The sequence below is a fragment of the Melozone crissalis genome, unplaced genomic scaffold (genome assembly GCF_028551555.1).
Source record: "Melozone crissalis strain CALT ecotype California unplaced genomic scaffold, PUWL_Pcris_2 ptg000018l_1, whole genome shotgun sequence".
Lineage (NCBI taxonomy): Eukaryota > Metazoa > Chordata > Aves > Passeriformes > Passerellidae > Melozone > Melozone crissalis.
In genome coordinates this window covers 6376463-6398264 of record NW_026535796.1, presented here as the reverse complement: position 1 = coordinate 6398264, position 21802 = coordinate 6376463, and the positions used below count along the sequence as shown (strand labels likewise).

Here is a 21802-nt window from a genome sequence, read left to right as displayed (position 1 = left end):
CATTTGCCTCTAAAAAATTCCCCTTTTTTCTTAGCAGGTATTCAAGGCCATCTCTGTCAGACTTTTTCTCTACCTGATTTTTGGGATGCACTGTAAAAAAGTGCTGACCATAGCAATAAAAACTCTTTTGGCACAACCCACTCAGCTTCTTTGCCTCTTTTGGCCATGTCCTTAAGCACAGAAACTAGAGATGAGTGGTTTGTTTTATTACACAGAGAACCAATCTTCTAGGGAGTGGATGAAAAGCAGTCAGTGAGGCAAAGAGGGGGAGAGATGCCCCTTGAATATCATGGTTACACAAGCTTGGAGGTGTTTTCAGATGTTTTCAGACTTTTGGTTGGTGGTGGCAAAGCTGTCTTTTGAGCCATGGCTTACAAAGATGCACTTATACCTCATGATATAGAAAAATGTGTATGTATGCCTCCATTTAATCCCATTTTACACATGCATGTGTAGCTACAAAGATTATGCACACAAAGTATTAACTAGCTAAAGCTGCATTTGCACCTACAGTGTTCTAATGCAGCAGAGGCTTTTTTTTTCCTCTTTTTTTCTTTTTTTTTAAATCCTCTCTGTCTTGCTACATATTTCATTCCCTTAAATGTGCTCACCAGTGGAACCATTCCTAATGCTTAATAACACACTCTACCAGTGATGCACTCTTCAGAACACTGAAATTGATTTTTCTTCTCTAAAACTGTAACCTGCCAGTGCAGCCTTTGTCCTGACTCCTAATAATACACGATGTTCCTGACAGCATGGGATGTGAGTGCAGATGTTCTGCAGGCACTGGGGAAAAAGCAGCCTCAGTGCAATCTCCAGTGCTGCTGAAGGCATTTCATTTGCTGCAGATCAATATCTGCTTTGAAGAGGAATAATTAAGGTGTTTTGTTCCTTCTCAAAAGCGCTCTCAAAATTAGGTTTGTATCATCCAGTGCTTAATAAGGGGCTAGGTATGATATGCATGAAGCATCTTGTTAAACTCATGCATGCTTAACACTTTTGAAATTCAGAGTATTGAGGTAGGAACCTATCTTTAGGGAGCAACTGTAATGATAATGGTCAATATTGTAAAGCTGTTAAAAATACCACAGAGGATCTGAGCAGCTACCTGTCTGTTCTAGAGCACCTTTGCAGTGGTGCTTCTCCTAGGGTAAATTTTAAGAAAAAATGCAGTTCCTTCACTGCCCTATTATACCTGCAGCACAGAAGATGATGCTGTTTATTCTGTATCATGCAGAACTACTTCTGAAATTGTCATCCTAGCAAGGTCACAGAGACATTTCCATGGACTTTATCTAGCCCTTCAAGGCTGGATGGACGGATTATATTTGCTGTTAGTTGTTGTTGTTAGCTTTGCTTCAAGTAAATCAGGATTTGCAGGCTTGGTGCAGAAATTGCCAGGGTCTGTGTAATGCAGATGAAGCAATAACTCCTTGTGGTCTTGAACTCTGTGGGTTTAACACCTCTGCAGTGTCAGACTGCATCTCTGTCAGACTGTTGGGTGGCTGCACAGCCAGTGCTGTTCCTGGGGATATGAACCACTCTTCTTCCCACTTGTGCTTCGTATTGCAGTGGCACTGACAGCAGATATTGCAAAGTACAGTTCGGCGTGCTAAATGTATAATCCAGCTGTCTTTTAATGCAACTTGACAGCTGCTGGCAAAGCAGGATGAAATGGTATTCTTGGAGATTTCTGCTACAGATCACAGTCCAAAAAAAAAAAAAAATCCCAATCCCTGCAGCTCCTTCTCACAGGGTTTATTCAGCTCTGTTTGGTGTGAGAAGCACCATATTCCTCTACTGAATTAGCTTTTTGTAGTGCTTGCTGACTCTCCTCAATGTTGCTTGCTTATTAACAAAATTTCACAACAGCAGCAGTGTACAGCTCATGCTATTTATTATATCTATGAAATGAAAATATCTATATCATGAAAATATTACCACTTTTATAGACACAGAAGTGCATTTTTATATGCTGATTAAGTAACATATTCCAGCTCTGTGTCTTCACTGAGAGCTGAAGTACATTTGCAGTCTGATGTTTTACCTCACTGTCCTGAAGAAAAAAAATGAAGCTGGTTTGTGGTAAGAGCACCCCCCCTTCTTGTTTTCTTTTCCTCTCTTTGGAGGTGATTTACAGCCATAAGGAGGTAAATAAGTTCTTTCTGGCTGTGGTCAGGAGTCACAGGATCACAGCATGGGAGGCTGGAGGTGCCTCTGGGCACTGTGTGGTCCCTCATCCCTGCTTTCAGCAGGTTGCTCAGGACCTGGTGCCTGGTTGGGATTTAAGCATCTCAAGAGGATGGAGTTTCCAGGGAATATGTAATATCTTCCTTATGGTTTTGCTTTGATGCATTAACTGTATTGCAATTTTCCTAACTCAGAAGGTGTATTTAGGCTTGTTAACATGCTGCCCCTCTGTTGGATACACTGCCAGATCTACTTTTTTTTTTTTGAAGCTTTAAAGTATTTCATGACAGCAGTGGTGTTTATATAGGGATATGGCATAACCCAGGACTCAGGTTCATCTGTTTCTGGATCACTTGTGTGCCATTATTAAAATTTTATCTGATTTCTTTGTCAGTTCCCTCCAGTGTTTTTCTTTTCTGCTTAGTTTTCAGTGTTTCTGGTGAATGGGGCGGGTGTGCTTCGGAGTGAGGAGGGCACCAGTGAAATCCTGATCCTCTCCTGGAGATTCTCCAGTGCAGTATGTGGGAAGTAAAGTGTTTGCCTTGGAGGCTAGCTTAGTCTTGTTTAAGTCTAGAAATATTATTGAATGTGAACATCCAATTTGTGGCTCCTAGAAAAGCTGCTGGTTTTGTGAGTGAGCAATTCTCTTTGCAGTAATCTCTGGACACAAAGACAACTAAGGCTTTTGCTGCTGTCTCACAGGGATTGATGGCCCAGCTGCTTTTCAAGATGATGTTCAGAAGATAGGAAGTCAAGTGCAGATTCTCACTGTTGGACAGTCTAGCCATGATGAAGATGATGGTGACAAAGTGGCTACTGGCCAACCACAGCAAAGCAAGCAAGATCTTAGAACAGCAATGCAGAAGAAAGGTAAGTAGCTAAAGCTTCCTTCATGTTCTCACTGTTTGCTTGATGGACATTGACTCAATTTATTATTCTCACTGTCAGCCCTAGCCTAAGCACAGTTTGTTAGTTCTGGATGTGTTCTCCTCAGAGCCTGTTAGGTTCTGTTCTGTTTCCTTAAAAAATACAAAACCCCAAACCTAAAAAAATATAAAACAATGAAGCTCTCTCTTGTCCCAGGGAGCAAGAGCTTTGCAGGCTCTCAGGGATGACTTCCCCATCTGCAGTGCAGTGCCATTATTAAGGTGCAGGCAGATGCCAATGCTCACATCCATCTGCTCACAGTTTTATACTGTACAACTGTGGAAATCACTTACTTGATGGTTAAAAACCAGGATGAAATAGCAAAATTCAAGCTAGAATATTAATTTCAGTGGTGCAGTCAGTTACACACTGTTCATGTTTTTGTAGTGTCAGTTCAGGCTTGCAGAGGTGAAAAGTGCACCACATTCTGCAGCATTTCCCACGCAGAGTCCTCAAATGTTCTGGAATTTCTTTTTCTTTTTCCAGAGGCATGCATGCTTTGGGAGATAGACTGTGTATGTACACATTCATGCATCTGCCTCTTCCTTCCTGCACTGTTATCTCCCCTCAGACACCAACCGTAGGAAGGAAAAAATAAAAATCCCCAAACCCTCACAAAGCCTTTTCTGAAGACATTTGCTTTGGAGTTGTTCTTCTTCAGTGTACAGCTTTTGAAGCAAAGATGGCTCAAGCCAAGAGTGCTCTGATGCTTTAAGAATAACCTCTTTGTGTATAAAGAGCAAAATGTAAGTGCAAACTTGACTCGAGTAGAATGGACTATTCATACCTAAATGCTGCCTCTTGTCTGCAGAGCAGTTCTCACTAGGATTCATTTTTTCTGGGACGTTACCCTGCAGATGTGAGCAGCTCCAACTGAAATGGGCAGATTTTCTCCAAGTGTGCTATTTCCTGGGCATTTGAGTTGCAGGGGTTGTTGGGCATGACTAACAAGTTCTGATCTGTGTGGTGATTGTGTTGCCTTAGACCATGGCTCAGAATATTTAATCATCAGGCACACTACTAAACTAAAGCTGATTGACTTAAAAAGTACCCACAGACTTTGTAAATTAGGTCACAGCACTCAGATTTTTACTCTGGGGGACACTTCTCATTTTGATGGCTTTTTGCCAGGTTATCATATATTTTTATTCTCCCCAAAATTGTGTTTCTTTTTAATAGAAACACAGAGTGGAAATTTTTTGGTTTGCTTCTGTATATTCTCAAATAGATGATACAATCTTTTTTACCTGATCTGAGTATACTCCTGCTCAGAACAGACACTGTTCAGAGTGAACCACTAGTGTGTTTCAAGTTGAGGAGAGGGGGTAACTTTTATTTAAATGTGAATACTGAGGTTCATTCATTTATATTAACAGCAGAGCTATGCTGGGTGAAACACAAAGACAGGTATTAAAATAATGCCAGCAGCATCTCTGTAAGTTATTTTTATTATGTGTGTATTGTTTGCTGCTTGATACCAGCAGAGGATGCTTGTTTTGAGAAAGTTTTGAGTATCCCACCATTCATGTGTTACTTTATACAGAGATAAAGCTCTTCATGTGGCTTCCCACTGCTACTTCACTGCTTGTGGCGTGTCCTTACTGGCATGTCACCTGAAAAGTGTTCAGAGTTGCTGTCTCCCATCAGGGCTTCTCTTGCATGGAATAGGAGCAGAAGGAGAAGTGCACAAAGATAAGGCACTGCAGAAAGGGACCTGGGGCCCCTTGTCCATGACAAGTTGAACATGAGCCAGCAGTGCCCTGGCAGCCAGGAGGCACAGCTCTGTCCTGGGGACATCAGGCACAGCATCACAGCCAGGCAAGGGAGGGGATTGTCCTGCTGTGCTCTGAGCTGGGACAGCCTCACCTCCAGTGCTGGGGGCAGTTCTGAGAGCCACAGCATAGAAAAAACATGGAACTGTCAGAGAGTGTCCAGAGGAGGCCATGAGGGTGGTGAATGTCTGGAGAGGAAGCTGTTTGAGGAATGTCTGAGGGCACGTGGTCTGTTCAGCCGGGAGGACACTGAGGAGAGGCCTCATTGTGGGCTTCAGCATCCTCATGAGGGGAAGAGGAGGGGCAGGCACTGATCTCTTCTCTGTGCTGACAGTGACAGGACCTGAGGGAATGGCCTGAAGTTGTGTCAGAGGAGGTTTGGGTTGGATATCAGGAAAAGGTTCTTCACCCAGAGGGTGCTTGGGCACTGGAACAGCTCCCCAGGGCAGGGCTCACAGCACCAAGCCCAACAGAATTCCAGAAGCATTTGGACAGTTCTCTGGTACACATGGTGTGACTCTCGGGGTGTCCTGTGCAAGGCCAGGAGCTGGACTCCATGATCCTGGAGGTTCTCTTCCAACTCAGCTTATTGTGTGATTCTATGAAATGCTAACTGGTCTCATGGCAAAAGCTGAATCCCATTGGATTTGCATAGCCCTAGTTTGTGCCTGTTCTGCTCTTTGGCCCTGACCTGGTGGAGAGAAACTTCTCTTAGCACGTGTCTCTCCTTCCCCAGTGAGTCAAGCTCTGTAACAAGACAAGAGGTTATAGGCTACCAAGTGTGAAAAGAATATGCCACTTGCAAGAAAATGCCAAATGTTTTATTTGATTTCTCCATCTGTTGGAAATTGCCATCCTAGAATAATTTTCCTCCTGTAGGAAATATTCATCCTTTTAATTTCCAAAGTGTTAATCTGTAGTGTTCCTCCCTGGCAAATGAGTCACTAGGACAGAGTCAGACTTCCATAAGTTTTAACACTGAATAACTAACTTGTAGTCCTCACACTTACCAGTTTCCAATATGTCTCTGTAAAGGGCATGGAATGAGCAATTGGGTCTTAGTTCTTCTTTGCCACCTGAAGTTTGGAGATTTAGAGAGGGGATCAGTTTCATTTCTGGATTCCAGAACAGGAGCTCCCTGAAGCATTTTTCCCTGCAGGTTGTGAGCGCAAATGTTTCTAAGGCTGGCACAGAATTTTCCCCACTAAAGTATTGGTGGTGAAATAGTGAGCACAGGTGTGGAAATAAACCAGTTCTGTCTGTGGATATGAATTATGGCTTTATTGTGCAGCTGCCAGCTGAGGAGATGGACTGTGTCCATTACCCATGCATAGAGCCTAGAACATGATTGTCCTTATTAAGAAATAATGCTTGTGATTAATGAGGGTGTGATTAGTAATGAATGAATTCTACAGGCTTTGAAAATATCTGTTGACCTGTGAACTCAGGCCTCCCTTGCATAACCAGGTCCTATTGAAAGGTTTTGCTGTCGTGCTCTGTGGTGTATGTCAGCACTGGGGGAGCTGAAGAAATGGATAATGAGAGCTTCACAGGGCAGCTGAATGAAATGCAAGCATTGCTTATGCTCCTGGTTTACTTTTATACCCTCACTCTTACTACTCTGGTGGTGTTTCACTCCTCAGTGTGCATCTGGATAATCTAAAGGGACATGCACTGAAGTTACTGGAAGCAGCAATAAAAGCAAAAAGTATTTTAATGCCTTTTTTGCTGTCTTTTTCTTCACCTGTTCCAAAATTTGAACTGAAGTAAACCATTACTGAGTCTATGTCTGCTTTTTATATTTCTGTACATCAGTTTGGTTTCCTGTCTGCTTGTTACAGACCAAATTAATATTTTAGAAGACTAAACTACAATAAAATAAAATCTTTATGCATATCCCTGGAGCTCCCAGAAAAACAGTTCAGAGAGCCTGATTTCATCTTTTGATGATGAGGACACAGCAGGCACAGGGACTGAAGTAGAATTTGGGCCATCTAAATATGAATTTGAATACTTCTTTCAGTGTTACTGACTCAATATTGTGTAGAATCTGTGTGTATCGCTTATGTCGGTCAGGTTTGAGGGTTTTTATTTTGCTGGAGTTCCAAAGTAGGCCCAAGCCCCACCATGCAGTGCTCATCACGCACAGAAGCATAACTGCTCAGCATGAATGATGTTTGCTGAAGCCTCAGCTCTGTGACCCAGGGCTTTTTCACTTTATTCAAGGTACTGAAAGCGAAGATCACAGCAGGCATAAGCAGGTAGAAGGTGAATTTGATGGTGCCGTGCAGAAATTGTGAGTCCAAGCAGCAGCTTTGTGGCCCTGTCCCAGAAGCCTTTAGCCCTGTGTGGAGTCCTCTTGCCAGGTTACGCTTGTTCACTCAATGAAGGGTTTGCAGAATCAAACCCTTGGATTTTTTCCTTTCCCAGATCCCCATGCAAATACATCCTGGTCCTCTTCCACCTCCCAATCCAGTCTTGTCGCCCTGGATCATGTTCCTGGTGAGTACAGAAGGAAAAAGTTAATTATGTCCATGCTGCTTGGCTCTGGAAATCTGCATTTCATTTATCCTTCTAAATCGGACTTACCCATAATGGGAGTTCTGGACCAAGTGATGTTTTTTTTTTGGTTTTTTTAAAGGATAGAATATAGCCTGTAATATATAGAATTTAGAGAGCTTGAACTTGGATATGGGGTGGCTTCATCTGCATGATACTCTTTGAAAAACTAGGCCTGGCAAATGCCCCACCATTGATGCTTTTTGCTGCTAAGTTCTATTTGATGTTCAAAGTTGTGTTTCCCTTTGAAATGTCTGAGGTTTTGAATTCCTGTAAAGTCAAATTTTCAAATGCTGTAAGGCAGTTCCTTTGGCCTGGGCTGATACTATTCTTTACATGAAATAAGATGCAGGAGAATATTCCTTGATGTGAATGTTTCTTCTTGGTCTGGTCTAAGATGTGCTCTTCAGCAGATCACACAGCTAAAAGTGTGCTGTGAAAGGGCTTGTATTTTAATTGTGAGGGTCTCCAAGTGGCTCTGCCAGGTTGTCCTCTCAGCTCCAATTTCAGCTTTATGATTTTGTGTTGTGTTTGAAGTGCTTGATTGGATGCAGATGATCTGAATTTAGTTCTTGACCAGATATTTGCTCCTGTATCACTGGGTACCTTGATCCTGTCTGTGGAATGATGTTTCCTGTCTCTTTTACTTGAATGTTTGGGCTTCTCAGGAGAGCTGCTGTCTGATCCATGTGTTCATGCTCTGCCTCACACAGTGAACCACTCTCACACACCCCCTCACTCACCTGTGAGCCTCAGGGTGCAGCAGTCTGATAAGTGGTGTTTTACAGTAGGTTATGGGCAGCTTTAATCCATCACTATTTCACATAAGTGTGCTGTCTTCTCCTCAGGCATTTCAAGTAGCATGAATTTTGATGAGGAAGAAGATGAGGAGGATGAAGACAGCTCCAGTTCTTCACAGTTAAACAGTAACACCCGGCCTGGTTCTGCCACGAGCAAGAAATCCAATAAGGTAAGGGGAGAGTGCTGAAGAAGGAGTGTGCAAGCTGCTATGAGCTGCATGATTTCAGGCTGCACTCAGGACAGGCCTGGCTCTCTTGTTCTGTGTTTAATATGCACTAGAGTCTCTCCAAGGCGATTTACTGTGATACCTCTCAGGCTTTGCAAGAGCAAGCAATGAAAATAATGACTTGGAGAAAAGAATGGCAAATATTGCCTGAACTTGAATGAAGAGAGAGGGAAACAGTAAATATTAACCTTTCTACCTCCTGCAGGTGCTCAGAGGGATCTTTTGTTTCCATTGACTTTTTCTGGGCATTTTCCCACCCTGTTCTCTCTGCTACATAAAATAAGACTTTAGCTGGTTCAAATATTCTAAATCACAAGCTCTTGCTAAACCAGTTGATGATGCCCTGCTCTTTTATACACTGCACTGACTTTCCATCTTGTGTTAGATCTCTCTGGAGCTTAAACTCTTGCTCCCTATCCCATTCCTTCCTTCCTTCCTTCCATCAAAGGCCACCCCTGTCCTTTCTGACAGAAGGAGTGTGGTGGGATGGGAACGTGTGAGCCAGGGTTTGCTCTGCAAGCCCTGTACAGAATTCTGTCTGTGCAGCCACCCTGTTCTGCTCCACCACGTGGGTCTGTACACAGAGCACCAGCAAGACAATATGACCCTTGGTTTGACTTTTTAAAAGTGCACCTTCTATCAAATGCCGTTCCTTTGTGCTTATAACCTTGTTGTAAATGGAAATTAAAAAGCCCTGAATTTTGCTTGTTGTTTTAGGAAGCAGCCTCAGCCCCCAGTCCTTCCACAAATGAGCCTCTCATAGATGTGGATGACCTGGAGGAGTTTGCTGTCAGACCTGCCCCACAGGGCGTCACTGTCAAGTGCAGGATCACAAGAGACAAGAAGGGAATGGACCGAGGGATGTACCCTACTTATTACCTCCACTTGGAAAGGGAGCATGGTAAAAAGGTCATAACATAACTTGAATGGCATACCAGTTGCATCTGAATATTAAAAAACAAAATTAATAAAAATCTGGAGGAGTCTTACAAAGAAAATGTAATCTTATATTTTGAATACATTTTTGCTTTCTCTAGATTGACCCTACAGGCTTTCCAAAGCCAAACAACATTACCACTTTCTTCCACTGCCTTTCTTCATATGTGTAATTATTGCCTTAAATAATCCATGCATGGCACCTTTATGTGACTGCCAGCAGTTGGGGCTCTCTGCATTCTGTGGCCTGAAAAGCATCTACTTTCAATTCAGCTGGAAGAGCCAGTGCAAACTAGAATGAAACATTTAATAAAATAGATCAGATTTAATTATTTAAACCATGAATAATGGAATGAATGGTTGAGAAGTCATTTTCCCTTACCAGATATTTTTTCCTGGTTTTGCTAAATCCCAGGAGATCTTCTGCTACTTTGCTAGTGATGCTTGAAGACAGAAAAATTGCTTATGGTTTGCTTCTATCAAAGCAGGAAGTGGTGTGTGCTAACCCCTTTAGCAATCTAGAATGTGTTTTTTTGCATTGCTTAGGTGTTTCTGTTGGCTGGAAGGAAACGAAAGAAGAGTAAAACCTCTAATTACCTCATCTCTATAGACCCAACTGACCTGTCTCGGGGTGGAGAGAGTTTTATTGGAAAACTGAGGTAAACACTGATAAGTCTAGGATATAAAAATAAAGATAATTTCTTTATATAATGCAAAGTTCGTTTCATATTAAGAAGCCTGTAATTCACTATGTCTTCTTAGTTAGAGGCTTGACTACATCATGTGATCGTGGTCTTAAAGATCACCAGTATCCAAGGCATGTTTTCAAAAATGTCACAAGTACTTACAGGATCACATTTTATTAAAAGTCAGCAGGACTGAAGCTCTTAAGTGCTCAAAGACCAAATTCTCAAGGGTGTACCGGCACAACTTATCTTAATGGGATTTTCAGAAGTGCATGAGTACATTGTGTCTAGCCTCTATTGATATAAATACTTTGGAATGCACTGTTACACAGTCTGAAAATCCCTTTGGTTTTGCCTGTTCCTCAAGATCCAAATTAGTTATTTACAGGTAGTGGAATTATTCAGAACCGCGTGTTCCTTTTCTGTCTGTCCCCACGTTGTACAGCCAGTCTGCTGTTGATCCCTCCATGGAGCCTCTGGGTGTATGTTCACATCATCTGTGCCTGCACTGTATTGGGCACTCCTTTCCATTGCAATAGGAAAGATTTGATCTCACTAATGGCTTTATAAAAGTCACTCCCTATATTCTAACAGAGTTTGGTAGTCAGGTAAGAAAGCAGATGGTTTTTTAGCCAGTAAGAGTATTTTAAAAACCAAGCAGACCCACAAAATAACCCCATCCCAGTGCTTCCTTACAGCTTTCTTGTATTTCCTAATTGGCAAGATGTTATCAGAAATCTCCAGCATGAAGATAAGGGACCTTTAGTATACACTTCTCTGCTGTACCTTTACATTTTTGTCATTTTGGCCTTTCATCCAGGAATTGCCATGTAGCTGGGATTAGAAATAACAACTCTGTACCCAATATTTGCCTTTCTTCTGGGGCCACAGTGCAGTAAAGGATAGATGTCTTGGACAGCATTGCTGACAAATGGTGATTGGATTTTCCATTTTTTTTGGTAGATCAAATCTTATGGGAACTAAGTTTACAGTTTATGACAATGGAGTAAATCCAATGAAAACAACATCCAGCCTGGAGGCGAGTACCCTGCGTCAGGAGCTAGCTGCTATTTGTTATGTAAGTACTGCTCACAGGCACAGCGTGCAGGAGGGGCAGCTCACTTTCTGAGGCAGCACACTGAATTTCCTTCTCACTTATGATTATGTAAATCAGCATTCAGAGTTTGATGTAACCAGGCAGCTGATCTCCACCAGAGAAACCGGGAGGCTCAGTGCAAAGCAGAGGTGAAAATTGTTGTGCACTGGACAGGGCTGCCCAGTTCTCACCTTTGGTGAGAAGGGGATGTTGGAGCTCTTACATAACCCTCTGGAAAGGGTAGGATCACAGCCTGCTGGTACCACCTGAGGGAACCTCCTGAACTGGGAAGAGCTGTGCACATGGCATTACTGCTCTACAGTATGATTGTTTGTTATGGTGTTTTGGAGGAGGCCTCCGTGATCCAAACCATTGGTAGCTGACAGCTAGGTCTGCAGCAGCTGAGATTGGGATAAAAACTCATAAAACTCCTTTTTACCAGGAAAAAACCCAAATAAAATCCAAAATTTGATTGAATGAGAGAAGCCAGGCTCTTACAGGGGAGTAAGTAGCATTTGTCTGGAGCAATGCAGGCAATCAAGACTTAAAACACATTTGCTGGATGAATAACCTTTTTGGAGAGAGTGTTGTTTCTGTCCAGAAATATTTGGGCCCAAGAAACCCTTCCAGTGAAAACTGGTGTGTACACTGCTACAGAAAGTTGTCTGGTTTCACAAATCAACAGCTTAGATAAAAATATCCAAGAATGACTTTTCTGAAGAGTTCCTGCCCAGATCTAATCAAGGATGCCTGGAAATCTGTAAGGCTGAGGTCCACCACATATGCCATGCATGCACAGAATGTGTTCCCAGAAGGGTGAGCTTTGGGCTGTGGGGAGCAAGGCATCTGGAAGATTTCCATGAGCAAGGAAGCTGAGAGCCATCCCTTCCTTGCAAAGTGCTGGGAGCTCTGAAGGAGGGCAGTATTAGCTGCCAGCACATTCTCTTCCTGCTGCTTAGGATGCAGTTTTAATGTGGCAGATGAGCAGATACATATCCATCCCTTCCTGTTGGGTTTGAAATTCTGAGAATTTCCAAAAATTCAGCTTGCAGGATTTAAAATGAGACTCCAGGGTTTGAGGTCACTTTGAAGTCTCAGTAGAAGCCTAGCAGAACATACATGTTTAATAAAGGTAGTTTTACTGGTTTATATAGGATGGCATTCCCTGGAGCCAGGCAACTAATCTGGTGCAAACTGAAAAGGCAAAAAGAAAACCAAAGCTAATTTAAAAATGTTACATATTGAGAAATGTAGGCATTGCTTAAGTCAACAACAAACAATACTTGAATGATGAACAATACCAAATAAAAAGCTGTTGTGGTCAGCAGAGGTAATTAGAAGTGTGGGTGTTGGAAAGAACCAAACCATAGCCACTGTTTGGAGAATGGGGCTGAGATAAGCTGCTTTTGTGTCTGTAATCAGCAGTTTGAAACGGGTACATTTGTGTAAGAAAATCACTTGTTCCATTGATGTTTTGGTACTAATGGAGAAAGGCAGCAGGCTTGCAGGTGTGCTGTGACCAGAGGACAAAAGGAGATTGGAATTGTATTTCATTTCAAACTAGCCAGGTTTGCTGAAGTGAGATTATTGTTCCTGGCTGCAGCAGAACCAGAGCAGAGAGTGCCAGGAAGAGCAGAGCTGAAACACCCTTGTCCTAAGGCAGTCTTTTAATTCCTGCCCTGAGATTTCCCCTGCAGCAAAAGCTATAAAAACAATACTTTGAAAGCACCACTCTGCCTCTCACTGTCCCTCAGCTCATCTGAGCAAGTACCCATGTGGAGACCAAGCTGTACCCAACTTACTGAGCATGACCTGCTTCATCATCTCAGCAGGTGTAATTTATATAGGCAGAAAGTGGTGCTGCATCTGTGCCTGACTGTGGGATAAATGTGGTGAGGGCTCTCTTTGGGAGCTCACCTTAAGATGGGTTTGAAGCCACAGGAACAGAGCTGGGCAGGGTCAGAGTTTCCTTGGGTGCTGTTGACCACTTTTACTGCCCTTGTGTTGGCAGCCCAGCCTATTAATAAACCTGCAGCAGCACCTAATGGCTGATTGCAGAATCGTTGGCAAAATTTATCCAGGAGCAGTGAGGAGCAGCTGTGCCCCTGGTAGCAGGGTTTTCTGTGAGGATTTTCAGGATTTTCTGATCCATAGGATCTCTCAGTTCACTTTGTGTAAGATTCCAGGCAGTGAGCTCAGCTGATAGATGCTCTGAGGTGTTGTTGAGGTTTCAGTACAGCAGCAAGACTCTGTGTTCCTACTCAGGCCTCAATCACTTGCATTGTGCTCCTCCAGTGCTGTGAGTTGAGCCTTCCTTGGAATGGTAATTTCTACAGAAAATATTAAGGACAGGGCACAGCTGTGTGAAACAAGCCCAGGAAGGGAAGTGGCTGCAAGAAAATGGGGGTGATAAAATTATAAAATCATGAATCTCCTGGGAGCTGCTATTCCAGAATATCCCTATTCACCTTGCTGCTTTTATCACAGCAGCTATTGCCACTAAAGCAACGTGCTTACATAATTATTTGAAAGTATGCAATATTCTAGAGGCAGTCCTGGGGAGAGGCTCTTGCAGCCCAGTTTATTGTGAGGCTGACTGGATGGGCTAAGGCAGAGAGTGCAGCAATCCTGGGCTAAGTCCTGAGCTGATCAAAATCATTGGTGTCCTGGTTGAGTCAATAGGCTCTGCCAGTGAACAATATTTGTGTTCCTGTGTAAGCCAAGACTGTCAGTGGCATTAAAATGGTGTGAAATCAGAATTTGGTTTGTGTTCCTCTAATAATACCCTTTGTAGTCTGAAATTTCCACACACAAAAGAGTGGAGGAGGGAAATAAAAGAGAAGCAGGGAGTGAGGCAGGAGGTGAGGTAATTTTAATAATTTTCCTCACATATTCCATGTTTATATCATTTCAGTTTGGCACTGTGAGTTTAGCAAAAGGGTAGCATTTGCCAGCACAGTGTGTGATAATTGGTGATGGTGGTAATGTGCAACTAGTAACCATTCTCTTATCATGTGCCAGAGGTTTCAATTTCAGTGTTTCTGAGTAAGCCCAAAGAATTTAGTCCTGTTTTTTTCCTCTGCTGGCTGGGAGGGAAGTGATTCAGCACTATTATTTAATTTTACCTTCAACAATGTCTTCAACCAGTCAGCATCTAAATTAATTATGTATAGCAGAACTGCAGCTTGAGGAGAAGAAAAGCTTGTAAGGCATAGCAGAGAAGCCCAAAATTGTCAGTACTTAGTGGAAAATAAGCATAAGCATGAATCTTTTCTTAGAACTTGTCCTCTGCTGAGCTGAGTCTCTCCTACTTATAAAATCTGCTGGCAGTCATATCAGTTTTCATCTTGCCATGATGCAGAACCAACTGAACTGATAACACGTTTTACTCTGCCAAAGGAGGGGACATAAATGATTCAGAAAAGAGGCAGAATCTTCCCATTAATGTGTAGAGTTAGGAAGATACATGAATATGCCTGGATTGCTTCAGGAGCATGCAGTAAAATAATCCAGTAGAATTTCTCTTGCATGCATGCAAATCTTTAATGAGTTGTGGAAAATCTCCAGATGATTTGCTGGAACAGGCAAAGTTATTCCAAAGGTCTGATGATGGCAAAGCTGCAGGTATTTTAGGTGGGTATTTTTAGATGTTTCCAGTGGGTTGAGATGCATGGATTTTTGCTTGCAAAAGTAGAGGTGTTTTAATAAGTTTAGTGTTCCATGAAATCAGGACATTTTAATTAAAAATGCAAAAGCAGAGACAGCTGAATTTGTCACTTCTAAATGTCCCAGGGGTAAAGCCACAGCAGCTGCAGCCTTGGGGTGTCTGGTTCTTGGCATCCTGTGGTATGTTGCTGGGAACATTGGGAATGTTCTTCCTGAGATTCCTTAGTGCATCTCCAAAGCCCTTCATTTCAGTTTGGCAGATGGAGAAAAAAATACATGTGACTGAAAAAAAGCAATCACAAAACACGAGGAGATGGACTTCAAGGGGTCACTGTTTCATTCACTGGGTTAATGCTAAAATCAGGTTTTACTGGAAAATATTGCTCTTTACTTTTCCTGGTTCTCTTGAGAAAAGCTGGTCAGGAAAGCATCGGATCACTTTTAATGGAAGAATTTGTATTTCCTGTGGGTTTATTTTTGCTGGCCATGTGGTTTCTTTACTTTCCCTGTCTTCATAGCTAGAAAATTTGCCTTCATGCTAATGTGTTTGGTTTTTTTACCGTGGTCATCTCTAAGCAAACTTTGAAAATCACAGCACTGCTATCAGATGTTCTAACTAGCATTTTGTTTGCTTTTGTGCTGGCTCTGGAATAAATTGAGCTGATCCCATAAATTTAATTTTGTCTCACATCAAAATGGGTGACTGTGTTTTATGATTTTTAAATTGAAACTACTTTATTTTGGGATCTAGCAGTAGCCAAGCAATCTGGTTAATTCATATCCTTTCTTAACAAAGGGATTTAAAAAAAATTACATTAAGGTTGCTGGCAGCCAGTGTTAGGAGTGTTTTTGGAAACCTCTCTATTTCCATTTTTCCTGTTGTCAGAGCTTCTAAGACAAAGCTAGTGTGTTTGGCAGTGCCAGTGAAGGTGGGAGTTTCAAGATGTTTTTTGAATTGACTAACAAACAAGTTCCCTGGGCTGACACAGTGTCTCTCTGCTGAAAAAAAATAACTTTAAAAATAAAGAGCATGATGAAATCTTTTCTAAACATTTTTAGGAAACAAATGTCCTGGGGTTTAAAGGACCTCGTAAAATGAGCGTGATCATACCAGGAATGAATATGGATCATGAAAGAGTTTCCATCAGACCACGAAATGTAAGTCTTACCAGCAGCCAGCACTAAAAATTACTTGAATTCTTTTTCAGGTAGAGTTGGGGTTTTTTATTTGCACTTCTGAAGGTCTAGAAGTTAATCAAATGGTATTCAAACAACTGCAGAATAATGGGATGTGAGACTGCTTCTGTGACTCACAAAAGCTCTACAAATAAAGTATATTGATAACAAAAGGTACAACTAACATTTATCAAACTGTGGAAAGAACTCAAATACACATTTGCATTTAGATCCTCACAGTTCTCAGTTTCATTCATTGAAGTTGTTTTGAGGGTCGAGGGTTTAGTCTTTGGGCCAGGATTGATGAATTTTTTCTTCCCTGTTAATGTATTTTTTGTCACGTGAGCGTGTTAAGCTGAAGCGTGTGTCTGTGGTGTGTGCAGGAACATGAGACTCTTCTTGCAAGGTGGCAGAACAAAAACACAGAGAGTGTCATTGAGCTGCACAACAAAACCCCAGTCTGGAATGATGACACCCAGTCCTATGTTCTGAATTTCCACGGTCGAGTCACCCAGGCCTCGGTGAAGAACTTCCAAATTATCCATGATAATGATCGTAAGTAGAGCTCTCTATGGCCTTTCAGTGTAGGAGCAGCACTGTGTGCAGTCTGGGAGGGATTCTGCCCTCACAGTTGCCATCTGAGCAGGTTTAATTGAGATCTGTGTAAGAGGCTTCAACAGTCTATACAGAAGCCATCGTCTCCCTGTTCTTGCAGAAAGCACTTTTTATATGTGTCTTTTTTTTTGACACTAACAAGTCTTGCAACCCTTTATCACTCAAGCTGTCCCTGCTTCTCGCTCTGCTATCAGCACACCCACTTGCATGAATAAGTGCTGCGAAGTTTGATGAGTGAGCATGTTTGGGTGGTATTTCGTTGCTCTGGGACAGAGGGTAGGGTTGGATGCCTGTTTATTTAGTGAGGGCTGCAAACAACAGTAAAGCCTTTTGCCTTTCCTGACCTTTCTGGCAGCTGACTACATCGTGATGCAGTTTGGCCGCGTGGCTGAGGACGTGTTCACCATGGACTACAACTACCCAATGTGTGCACTACAAGCCTTTTCCATTGCCCTTTCCAGTTTTGACAGCAAGCTGGCTTGTGAGTAAAGGGGCGTGGGTGAGCATCCTCTCGAAGGAAGCAGTTTGCCATGTGATTCCCAATTCCTGCTGGTGTCGCTTATGGTCCATACTAAAAAGGTCAGGGAAAAATACAGTTGTGGAGGACCACTGTGTTGCTGAAGAGAAAGTTAAAGGAATCTTCTAAAAATTCAGGACATTCAGGAAATTGTATTTTCCTTTTTTTTTCTTTCCTGTCATATTTTTCTGGAAGTGACATCAAGTTTTTGTAAATAGGAGTTGTCTCTCACGTCCCTGGCTGTGTTATGGATGTGTGCCATGATGTACTGTACCGTGGCTCCAGTAGCACCATGACAGTGGTGTCTTTTTTAAAAATCCAGAAAGGGAGTGAGCACTCCAAAAGTTTCTTTTTACATTTAAGAATCATTCTGAGGCTGCAATCGTACCTCAAGGTTGCATTCCTGCATCAACTAATCAGAGCTTCACACCATCCGGCATAAGAGAAAGATGAGGAAAAAAAAAGATGCACTTTTTTTTTTTTTTTTTTTTTTGATTGTGCAAGGATCTCATGTAGTATAAAGCCTGAAAGTTGAAAACCTCTACTGGACTGAACTTGATGCATTGCTATTGTACATGTAGTAGGGCATGATGAATTTTAATTGCAGTAGGAGAAAATGGAGAAGTGGAAAGCACAAAATAATGTTGCACAAGTCACTTGAATTCTAAGCTGTCATTATGTTTTAACATCTACATGCTTTTTAATTTGTTTCAAATGGAAATGTATTTGCAGTACTGAAAGGGAAAAGGAAAACATCTCGATGCCAAGAAAGCATAACTTATGTTGAATTTGGCATTTCATGGGCTGGGAATTTATATCCTTGTATTGCTGTGGTAATTCAAACACATATTTTGTATGAAGTGATATAAACAATTGGATAAAGGCGTTCTGCAGAGAGTCTTATTATTTTGAACAGGCTGCGTAAAGCTGAGGAAGGTAAATGGAAATATTTTATTAAATTTGTCTGGCCTTCTGAGCTTTTACAATTTGTTGATCGCATTTTTTGAACTTTGAGCAACAACCACTTTTCATATTTATTTCCCCTTGTAAGAATGCTTGAAATCGATTGAAACTGTGTATGTTGTTCTCTGATGTAAACGTGCCAGCTACTGAGCTAAATCCTTCTAGGCAAATCTAGTGTATGCTGCATACAAATGAGACACTGGCAGGACACAGAATAGCTTAAAATAGTGCAGATTTTGCATCTCCATTTTTCTGATCTATCTGGAATAAACAAACAAATACCATTTCAAAACAAAACACAAGCAAAGAACAAGCCATGGTTATCTTCTCTCCTGAACATTTCAAAAGGCAGGAGCTGCAGCTCTTGAAAGCACATTGTAAAAATAATGGTCGCACATCTTTAAAAATAATGGTCTTGCTGCCATTTTCTGTGCAATGTTGTCCAGAGTGGCACACAGAGTAATAGAATTTATATGTTCACCAGAAGGGTGTGGAAATGTGAGTAAAGTAGTAGCTTTGTTTTATACTGCATGTATTCAGGCCCTCCTTTTTATTCCTTATAAACTCTTGCACTGCACAACCAGAGATTATGTAATGTAAAAATGAGATCAAATCTGATTGTCTCATAGTTGACAGGCCCTTTTTGACTGCAGGGGACAGGCCATAAAGCTCTCCTTAAGGTCGTGCCATTTGGACTGAATAATTTCAACTAACAAAAGAAATATTCACCTTTGCCTTCAGCTCTCCTTCCCAGTATACAGACAAAGGAATTTCAGATAAGAGATGAAAATAAATAATTACCAGCATTTTTTCTAATCTTTTAAACAATCTATGGGAAGAAAGTCTGATGGCTTTAAACAGTGTTTTGTTGATAGACTCAGCATGTCAAATATTCTCTTTAATTAACAGGAAGCTCTCTTTTTTTTCCCCCTCATCTTTTTGCAAGGAGCCTTTCCATGCAATGGTATAAAATGGAAAGACACCTTTTGTTTGAGAGAAAGGAGCATTGGTTCCCTCCATGAATGATCCAAGTGCTGAGTCATGAGCTGCAGGGTGATGCTTTGCCTTTGCACATGGGTGCTTTGTTTGTGTCTGTAGCTGGTGGTTTCCCACAGTTTCACATCCCCATCTGTCATCTCACTTTGGATTTAACAGAGAAAGCCCTTAGGCCTTTGCTTACCTCATCTCAGCCTTTAAAAACCAGCTCCAGTGACCACCAGAATTTTTTGTTTGGGCTTCTGCAAAACCAGTCAGGGATTCCCAGTGCTGTTATTTCGATGTGATGTGGATCTGAAGAACTCTGCAGCATGGGAATGGCTGAATCTGCATGGCTGGAATTCTGTGCCTTGCCAGTCACACTTTAGAGCCTGAGAAGGTGGCACCTGACACAGTTTTCTGCCTCTGTCCCTGCACAAGACTGTGTCAAAGGAGCTGAGTGTCTCGTGGTGCAGGCACACAATCTGCTGGCTGTAGTGGTGGAGCTGCTTTGGGAAGGGTTATTTTTAACCCAGATCATAACAATGGTCTGACTCACACCGTGACCCCCCAGGGAATTGGCACGAAAGGAAACTCATGTGCAGTGAACTCCTGCACAAGGGTGGGAATGAGGGGCTGGGGAAAGGCTGCAAGTTCAGCTTCTTGGGACAGTTCTGCTGCCAGCACATTGTGTAACTTCACTCTCACTGCATGTTCTTCCCAGCCAGGTATTTTTTTTTAACCTGTAACCATGCCAGGAGGAAAGTGGTGACTCAAATTCCCATCATCTCAACAGAGTCTGACAGGGCCATCAGCCAACAGGCTGCTGAGGGAAAAGCTCCCCACAATAAATGGAGGTCACTAGAGGGGGATGTTAACCTGGGACTAGGAATGAGGAACTCTCATTAAATCTGGTTCAGCTGGAGTAGGAATTGCTCCTAATGCCCTTTGCCCAAACCCTAATTCCTCACTATTGTTGGGCATGGTGCAGGGTTTGATTCACTTGGCCTTCACCATCTGCTCTGGAAGCAGTTTCAACCATTAATTTTGAATCTATGTAATTTCTGATGGATAATTTTTGCTGGATATTTGCTGGTAAAGGTCACATGCAAGGTGATGCCACAAGCTTTCCAGCTCATCTCTAAATTTTGTCCTCCTAACTTGGAAAAGTCAAACCAAGTTCTGTCATACCTGAAATTACATTTTCCTCACGAAGTTACATTTTCTTCTCCATCAGTTATAAAATCTTGGCACTAGTGAGTATTTTCAGAGACAGATGCACACTGAAGTAACCAAGGAGTAATTAGTGGTGCACTCCTGTTAGTAACTTCTGCTGGGCCTGCAATCAGTGTGCAGCAGGACATAACCTTGTTTATTCAGTGTGACAAAGAATAGAATGGCCCCGAGCTGTGTATTTCCTTCACACAGTCTTAGTGAATGTTTGGATATGGTAGATTTAGTGTTATTTAAAATTCCAATATTGATGATTTTTTGCATCTGCTGTTGATTTTGGCAGAGTTGTAAACAAACTCCTTGCCTGAATTGCTTATGGACAAATGCTGCATGCTTTAATGAGAGTTCTTAATCTAACTTGTCACTCTGTTTACATCAAACAGTTTCTTCCTGGCCCTTTATCTAATTTTCTTCATCTCTGATGTTCTGTTCCTTCTCATTCTCTTTACAATTCCTTTATCTGCTCTTCAAGGATGTGCAGCTCAGAAGTGTTTGACAATATTGCTCAGTGATCTCTCCAGAGATGAATAATGCCTTTGGTGCTCATTCAGTGATGCTCCTACAATAGAAGCCTTATCAGAAGGGTGAATTTGGCCCTTTGGCTTTTCAGTAGAGTAAATTAACACATTAAAAGGTAGCAGATAAAAAAGCTTGCCTAAAATATAATCAGAATTTTTCTCAGTAAACATTCAGTTTCCAAAGCATTGGTTGCAAATCAATGAGCAGAGCTGTCCACAAGCCTCAAGGCAGGCTGTTACATTCCCTTTGTAGTGCTGCCTTATTTTTCCTTTTTTTTTTTATTTTTTTTCCAAAAGGTTGGAAGTGATTTTGTGAGCTGAATTGTGTTGGTGGCCTAAAATAGTTTAATTTTTAGAAGCTAGGCATCTCTCTGTTCTTTTTGTAGGATAATATATGGCACATAAATCAGTAATGTCATAGGCTCTTGTTATAAATTCTGCAGTTAAGAAATCAGTGAGAATGGTTTTGTAATAATTACTGGGCAAATCTGTTGCTATTCAAGTTGCCTTACAATAGTGCTGGAGTTCCCAGCTGGCTGTCCTCATGAGGTCCTAGCACTGAAGGAGCTGGAGTGAAAAGGGCTCTGTAATAAAATCTGGTGGCTGCACAATTGAAAAATATCATTGTGGAGTCAAATGACACCAGAGTTTTATCAGTCATGGGAAACCAAGGCCATCAATTCAAACTTTCTGAGGTTTTGCTCCCTTGTGGTGAACAAAGGAGGGGCTTTAAACAGGCAGAGACACCAGTGAGTTCTCTAAAAGTATTGGGCATTAGACCTACTTTTCTGCTGTTAAAATCTTACCCCTACCTGGGTGATGCCCTGTAAAAGAAATCAGAAAATCAGTCCAGTCCGTACTATGGAAAATCATTCTCAGTTCTTGTGTCATAGCTTTTTACAAATTTTATTATTAATTAATTTGTGATTTCACATAAGGATAA

General features: G+C 41.8%; 1 protein-coding gene across 7 annotated transcripts in view; it reads left to right on the top strand.

Moving 5' to 3' along the window:
• TUB (TUB bipartite transcription factor) overlaps positions 1-18519 on the top strand; it is a 132945-nt gene extending 114426 nt beyond the window's left edge. For 4 of the 7 annotated variants that reach the window (XM_054275646.1, XM_054275641.1, XM_054275642.1 and 1 more), the window contains 9 exons: positions 2896-3063; positions 7323-7394; positions 8300-8421; positions 9196-9387; positions 9961-10073; positions 11064-11178; positions 15922-16020; positions 16422-16593; positions 17009-18519. In XM_054275646.1, the coding sequence (XP_054131621.1) occupies positions 2896-3063; positions 7323-7394; positions 8300-8421; positions 9196-9387; positions 9961-10073; positions 11064-11178; positions 15922-16020; positions 16422-16593; positions 17009-17142 (1187 nt within the window). In that variant the 3' untranslated portion in view covers positions 17143-18519. The remainder of the gene's footprint in view (positions 1-2895; positions 3064-7322; positions 7395-8299; positions 8422-9195; positions 9388-9960; positions 10074-11063; positions 11179-15921; positions 16021-16421; positions 16594-17008) is intronic. The other 3 variants (XM_054275647.1, XM_054275645.1, XM_054275644.1) reach the window with 1 other exon arrangement.
• Positions 18520-21802: the final 3283 nt, after the last annotated feature.